The 9,349-nt window shown below is 43.6% G+C and overlaps 1 protein-coding gene across 1 annotated transcript in view; it reads left to right on the top strand.

The window, feature by feature from the left end:
* LOC123121088 (uncharacterized) overlaps positions 1–475 on the top strand; it is a 91,707-nt gene extending 91,232 nt beyond the window's left edge. The window contains exon 3 of the mRNA XM_044541014.1: positions 465–475. Coding sequence (XP_044396949.1) covers positions 465–475 — 11 coding nt within the window. The remainder of the gene's footprint in view (positions 1–464) is intronic.
* Positions 476–9,349: the final 8,874 nt, after the last annotated feature.

Here is a 9,349-nt window from a genome sequence, read left to right as displayed (position 1 = left end):
ACTGTTGCTATTTTTATTTATTTTATTAAAGTTTATTTTGTTTCTACTTATTTATTTTATTAAAATTTATTTTATTTTATTTTATTTTGTTTCTACTTATTTATTTTATTAAATTTTAATTTAATTTATTTTGTTTCTACTTATTTATTAAAGTTTATTTTGTTTCTACTTATTTATTTTATTTTCTTTTTTGCTTATTTTATTTGTTTTATGAAAAAAATTGCTTTTAATGTTTTGAACAGAAAATACTTTGATAATTTTAGTTGTATAAATTTTATATAATTTTAGTTTCAATAATAATAGAGGTTTATAAAAGCTTTTTAGTTGATTTCTTTAGTTCCGGTTCTAAGGCTGTTACAAAGGCATTTCATTTAGTACCGCTTCTAAGGCTGCCCACGAGCACCTTTAGTACCGGTTCGTGGCATGAACCGAGAATAGAGTGTTTTAATTGATTCTTTCTGCAGCTGGTTTTTAGTCCACCTCGCCAAGCGAGAGGCACTCGCAGCGGTTTATAAGCCCTGAGTGTAGAGACGAGGAAGGAGAGGCACAATGCTCACCTACACGTCGCTTAGCTTCGGGCCTTGAGGAAGTGGTGTAGACTGCATGGAGCTATCAGGGTTTCGGACGAAAACTACACATAGCTCAGTGCAGTCTACACTATTTCCTCAAGGCCTGAAGCTAAGCAACGTGCAGGTGAGCATTGCGCCTCTCTTTTATTTTTAATAACTTATTACAACTCCAGACTTCTTGTGTGTTCAAAATGCACCATTCAAAGCCACATCATCAATTTTCAACCCTTTCTGACTTCATTTGTTATTTTTCATGCATTTACTGATTTTTTGAGCTATAAGACCCTGAAATTGAAAAGCATTTCAAATGAACTCTGAAAAGGTTGAAAGTTGGTAGGTATCATCATTCCACCCACATAGCATGTGCAAAAAAGTTAAGAGGGTTACGGCAAAAACTGGATGCACTTCGTGTACAAAACAGACAATCTCTTTTGAAATATCAGAGTTTCGGACGAAAACTCATCTGTTACAAAGGGATTTCATTTTTTTGAACTTATTTGAACTCCAGACTTCTTGTGTGTTCAAAATGCACCATTCAAAGCCACATCATCAATTTTCAACCCTTTTTGACTTCATTTGTTATTTTTCATGCATTTACTGATTCTTTTGAGCTATAAGACCCTGAAATTGAAAAGCATTTCAAATGAAATTTGAAAAGGTTGAAACTTGGCATGGTATCATCATTTCACCCACATAGCATGTGCAAAAAGTAGAGAGGGTTACGGCAAAAACTAGATGCACTTCGTGTACAAAACGGACAATCTCTTTCGAAGTATCGGGGTTTCATACGGAAACTCGTCTATTACAACAGGCATTTCATTTCTTCGCATGTAACTGCAGTGATATTCTAGATCAAAGGCATCATCATAATAGTTGTGGAGAGAAAGTCTTCACTTTTTTTCCACTTGTGTCCTTTGCTTATTGCGCCGTAACCATGGATAATCTTCATCGTTTATCAGGGTGCTTGGGTCAGCCTTGACTTTGGAGGGAGGAATTTCATGAAAAATTTTATAATCTTCGGACATGTCTTTCTTGCTCTCCACTCCCACGATGTCTCTTTTTTCTGAAAGAACTATGGTGCTTTGGCTCATCGTATGATGTGTTCGCTTCCTTATCTTTTCTTTTTCTCGGTTTGGTAGACATGTTCTTCACATAGAAAACCTGCGCCACATCATTGGCTAGGATGAACGGTTCGTCTGTGTACCCAAGATTGTTCAGATCCACTGTTGTCATTCCGTACTGTGGGTCTACCTGTACCCCGCCTCCTGACAGATTGACCCATTTGCACTTAAACAAAGGGACCTTAAAATCATGTCCATAGTCAAGTTCTCATATGTCCACTATGTAACCATAATATGTGTCCTTTCCCCTCTTGGTTGCTGCATCAAAGCGGACACCGCTGTTTTCATTGGTGCTCTTTTGATCTTGGGTGATCGTGTAAAATGTATTCCCATTTATCTCGTATCCTTTGTAAGTCAATACAGTCAAAGATGGTCCCCTAGACAACGAGTACAGATAATCACAAACAGTGTTGTCACCTCTGAGATGTGTTTCCAACCAACTACCGAAAGTCTTGATGTGTTCACATGTAATCCAGTCGTCACACTGCTTCGGGTGTTTGGACCGCAGACTGTTCTTGTGTTCATCGACATACAGGGTCACCAAGGTAGAGTTCTGTAGAACTGTGTAGTGTGCTTGAGACCAAGAATGCCCGTCCCTGCATATTATTGAGTCCCCTCCAAGCGTGCCTTTTCCAGTCAGTCTCCCCTCATACCGCGTTTTAGGGAGACCAATCTTCTTAAGGCCGGGAATGAAGTCAACACAAAACCCAATGACATCCTCTATTTGATGGCCCATGGAGATGCTTCGTTCTGGCCTAGCGCGGTTACGGACATATTTCTTTAGGACTCCCATGAACCTCTCGAAGGGGAACATATTGTGTAGAAATACGGGGCCCAGAATGACAATCTCGTCGACTAGATGAACTAGGACGTGCATCATGATATTGAAGAAGGATGGTGGGAACACCAGCTCGAAACTAACAAGGCATTGCGCCACATTACTCCTTAGCCTTGGTATGATTTCTGGATTGATCACCTTCTGAGAGATTGCATTGAGGAATGCACATAGCTTCACAATGGCTAATCGGATGTTTTCCAGTAGAAGCCCCCTCAATGCAACCGGAAGCAGTTGCGTCATAATCACGTGGCAGTCATGAGACTTTAGGTTCTGGAACTTTTTCTCTGGCATATTTATTATTCCCTTTATATTCGACGAGAAGCCAGACGGGACCTTCATACTGAACAGGCATGCAAAGAAGATTTTCTTCTCTTCTTTGGTAAGAGCGTAGCTAGCAGGACCTTCATACTGCTTTGGAGGCATGTCGTCTTTTTCGTGCAAACGTTGCAGGTCCTCCCGTATCTCCGGTGTATCTTTTGTCTTCCCATACACGCCCAAGAAGCCTAGCAGGTTCACGCAAAGGTTCTTCATCACGTGCATCACGTCGATTGAAGAGAGGACCTCTAGGTCTTTCCAGTAGGGTAGGTCCCAAAATATAGATTTCTTCTTCCACATGGGTGCGTGTCCCTGAGCGTCATTCGGAACAGTAGTCCACCGGGACCCTTTCCAAAGATTACGTGTAAATCATTGACCATAGCAAGTACGTGATCACCGGTACGCATGGCGGGCTTCTTCTGGTGATCTGCCTCGCCTTTGAAATGCTTGTCTTTCTTTGGACATTGATGGTTGGTCGGAAGAAATCGACGATGCCCCAGGTACACATTCTTCCTGCATTTGTCCAGGTATATACTTTCGGTGTCAGCTAAACAGTGCGTGCATGCGTGGTATCCCTTGTTTGTCTGTCCTGAAAGGTTATTGAGAGCAGGCCAATCATTGATGGTTACAAACAGCAACGCATGCAGGTTAAATTCCTCCTGTTTGTACTCATCCCACACACGTACACCGTTTCCATTCCACAGCTGTAAAAGTTCTTCAACTAATGGCCTTATGTACACATCAATGTCGTTGCCGGGTAGCTTAGGGCCTTGGATGAGAACTGGCATCATAATGAACTTCCGCTTCATGCACATCCAAGGAGGAAGGTTATACATACATAGAGGCACGGTCCAGGTGTTGTGATTGCAGCTCTGCTCCTCGAAAGGATTAATGCCGTCCGCGCTTAAACCAAACCATACGTTCCTTGGGTCACCTGCAAACTCAGCCTCGTACTTTCTCTCGATTTTTCTCCATTGCGACCCGTCAGCGGGTGCTCCCAACTTCCCGTCTTTCTTACGGTCCTCTCTATGCCATCGCATCAACTTGGCATGCTCTTCGTTTCTGAAGAGACGTTTCAACCGTGGTATTATAGGAGCATACCACATCACCTTGGCAGGAACCCTCTTCATGGGGGGCTCGCCGTCAACATCACCAGGGTCATCTCGTCTGATCTTATACCGCAATGCACCGCATATCGGGCATGCGTTCAAATCCTCGTACGCACCGCGGTAGAGGATGCAGTCATTAGGGCATGCATGTATCTTCTGCACCTCCAATCCTAGAGGGCATACGACCTTCTTTGATGCGTACGTACTGTCGGGCAATTCGTTATCCTTTGGAAGCTTCTTCTTCAATATTTTCAGTAGCTTCTCAAATCCTTTGTCAGGCACAACATTCTCTGCCTTCCACTGCATCAATTCCAGTACGGTATCGAGCTTTGTGTTGCCATCTTCGCAATTGGGGTACAATCCTTTTTTGTGATCCTCTAACATGTGATCGAACTTCGGCTTCTCCTTTTGACTTCGCACTGTCTCCTTGCATCAACAATGACCCGGCGGAGATCATCATCGGGCACAATATCGTCTGGTTCCTCTTGATCTTCAGCAGCTTCCCCCGTTGCAGCATCACCGTATTTCGGCGGCACATAGTTGTCATCGTCCTCTTCTTCTTCGTTGTCTTCCATCATAACCCCTATTTCTCCGTGCCTGGTCCAAACATTATAGTGTGGCATGAAACCCTTATAAAGTAGGTGGCTGTGAAGGATTTTCCGGTCAGAGTAAGACTTCGTATTCCCACATATAGGGCATGTACAGCACATAAAACCACTCTGCTTGTTTGCCTCAGCCACTTCGAGAAAATTATGCACGCCCTTAACATACTCGGAGGTGTGTCTACCACTGTACATCCATTGCCAGTTCATCTGCGTGCGTTATATATAATTAAGTGTGTCAAAAACCATTACAGAACATCATGGATAGATAAGTGACCAAATTAATAGAAGTTCATCACCACATTAAAACCAAAGTACATACATAGTTCTCATTGAAAAACATATAGCTCTCCAGAGCATCTAATTAAACCATACATTGAAACTATGTAAAACATTTCAATGCAACAACAAATGTGATCATAATCGCAACCAAGGTACCAATTGATCCAACGGCATAATGATACCAAGTCTCGGTATGAATGGCATATTTTCTAATCTTTCTGATCTTCAAACGCATTCGTCCATCTTGATCTTGTGATCATCGACGACATCCGCAACATGCAACTCCAATATCATCTTCTCCTCCTCAATTTTTTTATTTTTTCCTTCAAGTAATTGTTTTCTTCTTCAACTAAATTTAACCTCTCGACGTAGGGTCGGTTGGAATTTCCGGTTCACATACCTCCTAGATAAATAAAATCTATGTCACGTTGGTCGGCATAATTGTCATAAACAATAAATGAACTAAATAGTTATAAAAGATAATATATACCATATCCGAATCATAAACAGGACGAGGGCTGACGGAGGCGGATACCAAAACCATCGCACTATATAATAACAAGCAATAATAAAAGTAAGAAAATTAGACAAATATCTATCTAAAGTAAGAATGTTTTTCTTTCAGAAAGAAGATAAGAACAAGAGGCTCACCACGGTGGTGCCGGCGACGGGATCGGCGCGGGCGATCGACGGCGGTGAAGACGAGGACGGGACGTGACGGACCGCTAAACCTAGACAAATATCGGGGAAAATGGAGCTTGGAGGTCGAGCATCGAGAGGAGAAAGCTTAACTAGTGTGGCTCGGGCATTTCATCGAACACCTCATGTGCATAGGAGGTGAGCTAGAGCACCACAAAGCTCTTCCCTCGCCAGCCAGAAAAAACAGAGCACTGTAGAGTGCTCTGCTGCGACGATGGGGTATATATAGGCAACTCATTGGTCCCAGTTCGTGGCTAGAAGCGGGACTAAAGGTCCCCCTTTTGTCCCAGTTATAGGCACGAATTGGGACCAATGGCTGTGGGCTAGGAGCGAGGAACACTGGTCCCGGTTCGTGCCTAGAACCGGGACAAATGGGTCCACACGAACCGAGACAAATGCCTCCCGAAGCCCGGCCGGCCCCGTGGGTACATGAACCGGGAGGTATGCCACATAGGTCCCGGTTCATAACAAAACCGGGACTAATGGGCTGGCCAGGCCCCAACCCAAGCCCTGTTTTCTACTAGTAGTGATAATGAGCGCGAGGGCAACATAGGCGTAGGCGCAGCGGGCCCTGACGCGGCGGCACGGGAGCCGCAGGGCCAGCACCGCCGGGGCCGCCTGGAGAGCGGCGCAGCACAGAATCCCGATGTCTAGGGCGCCCACCTCCGTCTACGGGAAGAACAGGGACAGCAGAGGACACCAACTTCATACGATCGGAAGATTCGGGATGTAAAAGCACAAACACGGGTCGATCGTGGTTAATTACCACTTACCAGCGCGCATGTGGTTGCGTACTCCAGGCCGTAGCTGAGGACCAAGACGAAGGCGGTGCCGAGCGCCCAAGCGCTGGCCAGTACGACTGCGGCCGGACGAGCGGATCCAAGCTTCTTTTGCGCCGAGCCCATGGATCCAAGCTAGATCTGTCGCCAAAGAAGCGGTCTAGTTTTTAACAGGAAAGAAAAAGAAGAGAAGAAGAAGAAGACCGGTGTGGGAGAGGAGGGACTGCTGCTGTGCGAGCGTGGTGCTCGAGGGCTTTTCCAGCAACGCAGGGTGTGCGATGGCAACGAGAGAGAGAGCGCAAAGAAGCAAAGCGACGCTGCGTGGGCCCGCCTGGCCCCAACACGGACGCGTCGAGCCTGAGCTGCTGCACAGTGCACACGCAGAGAGGGAAAGAGACAGGAGTGACGGGGAAGGATCGCTCCAACCATTTTCTGTTTAATTCTTTCTTTCTCTCCACTCTGTCAGGAAGAGACCGACTCTTCCATATGAATTGGCTTTGCTCTAAAAGCAACAGTGCAGATGCTGTTGGACCACCAGAGCGTGCATTATTAGTTACTCTAGTGTCAAAAAATGTCTTACATTATGCGTCAAAAAAGGTCTTACATTATGAGACGGAGGGAGTAGTTGCTAGTTGCTTGAACAAAGTGAAACGACCATTGTTTGAACCCATGAAGAATCGACAGATGAAATGTCCGGCCTCTCAATACATGAACCTTTTCGGCACCCAGCAAAAGGAAACAAGATCCTAGTGAATTAGTCCCTCACATGCTCATATAGTAAAATCCCATATCTCAAAATAATGGTTTTTGCTATGACTGATAAATTTTGTTTAGCGTCAACCCACGCACTAAGAAGGTACCGTATACCAAGATTATGAACATTTGTTTAATCATTGAATTCAGCTAGCTTGTATGGGAATTTAAATGGGGACCCCTGTGCACATTAAGTTCTGAATATGTTGTGGAATTGATCTAAAGGAATTATGTCATTGGAAATCAATTGAAGATTTCTAAATCTACTCGGTTTCAGCTTGCCCCTTGTCATCTACTCAGAAAGTGTCAAAAGAAAAAGAAGGCAATGGTGATTGATGACATGCCTTCACCAAGGCATAAAGTGGTGAGGAATCTTGTGCTACCCAACAACGCAAGTTTTCAAGGGATTATCTTGAATGAGCTTATCTTTTCTCAGTTTTCACACCTTTTCCCTAATTCCTAGTTGAAGATAACAAACCTAAGTCATTCTCTACTGATTTTCCTCATTTCTCTCTGCTTTGTCAGGAAGGGACCGACTCTTCCATAGGAATCAACTTTGTTCTGAAAGCAACAATTCAGATGTTGTTGGACCACCGGAGACTACATTACCAACTAGTTTCTTTAACAAATTGAGACGGTCATTGTCTGAACACATGGAAAATCGATGGACTGAAAAGTCCAGACCTCTCAACACATGAAACATTTCGGCATCCAACAAAATAAATCAAGATCTTAGTGAATTACTCCCTCACATGCTTATACCAAAAGTCTGTACATCTAAATGGATTTTGCTACAACTCTGAAATTTTATTTGGCGTCAAGCGACGTTCAGAGAATGTACGTCACCAGAACAAGTGAATGTATGTCAATGTCAACCAAAACTGTGGCCATCGATATGTTAAAGCCCGTAGTCACGGAATAGGGAGACTTACGACAAGATTTACTCGATTGTGTCCACGGTCATCCGACTTAAAAATCTTCGACCAAGAGGGATGAGCACACAATTGAAGAAATAGATAGCCGGACAAGAGAAATGCTCACCAAACAATGTATGGTTGTTTTGAATATATAGCCGTTTGAGTGCTCATATAGTGTGTGGCATGTGGATAAGCATGGCAATTTGGCTCCCCAAAGGAAAATGCATGAAAAGAAGGACATTAATCGGCAGGACGACACACAAAGCCATGGGCTCATGTCTCCGATTGCAAGTTCTTCCGATCCTATTCAAGTTTGGGGTCACACAATCTCAACAAAGGGCCCACAACACCCCACCGAAGAGCCCGTGAAGTCAAAACCCCAGAGGTGCACTTTAGTATAACTACCTTCCCCACCCCACCCCCACCCCCAACACACACACACACACACACACACACACACATTAAAAAAGTTACAGTTTCATTTTACGTCATTATTCTAGACATCGTCCCAAAGTTTACAGGCAAAACATGTTGCATGATCAAACAATTATTTCTAAAATAAAATAGCATGCTCCATGATGACATGTGTCTCCTAGATAATATTATGTCCATTTTTCAAACATACGAGAATTTCACCCTATGTTTCCACTTGCAAACTCTATGAAAGGATTTGGTATTGTTATCCATATTCCCCTTCAAACCCAATGTACATTTGATTTCCTATGCTAGGATTCTGTGACGCCCGGATAATTAAGCTACAGTAATCCTCTACTAATGAGGCCACGTCATCGTTGTTACTGTTGCTAATCTCGCTTAGATTCAAATCGGTTCAAATTCAGAATTTAAAGTAAAGTTAAATAAATTATTTCTTCAAGCAGTAAAACTAAAATGTTCAAGTAATTCTATAAATTCCCCTGATCATCTTCTTGATGAATCCAACTTCATTTGACTCACCATTTAATCCCTGGGAAAATATAAAGTCGGCCAACATCATATTAAATGACCTTTTCAATTTCTAAAAATGCTTGAACAATTCCTTTGGCCCTGAAACTTTTTAGGCAACACGAAAATGTTGTGCCTGAACCTTTCGCTAAGTTTCACATTCAACAAAAATCATTTGATGCCTTGTTTCCATCCAAAACAGTAGCTATCTTTTAATAGAAAATAAAAGAAATAAAATTAGAAAAAAAGGAACCCCCCTTCCCCACCTGGCCTCGACCCCGCCAGCCCAGTCGGCCACCCCCATAGTCCGGCCCACCTCCCCCCTTATCCCCTCACCCCGAGCGAACCCTAACCGCTACCACCCCACTTCCCCTCCCCTCGACCCCCCTCGCTCCTCTCCCCAACTCGACCCGATCTGGATCG

This window comes from Triticum aestivum, chromosome 5D (assembly GCF_018294505.1).
Source record: "Triticum aestivum cultivar Chinese Spring chromosome 5D, IWGSC CS RefSeq v2.1, whole genome shotgun sequence".
NCBI lineage: Eukaryota > Viridiplantae > Streptophyta > Magnoliopsida > Poales > Poaceae > Triticum > Triticum aestivum.
This window is presented reverse-complemented; position numbering and strand designations above follow the sequence as displayed.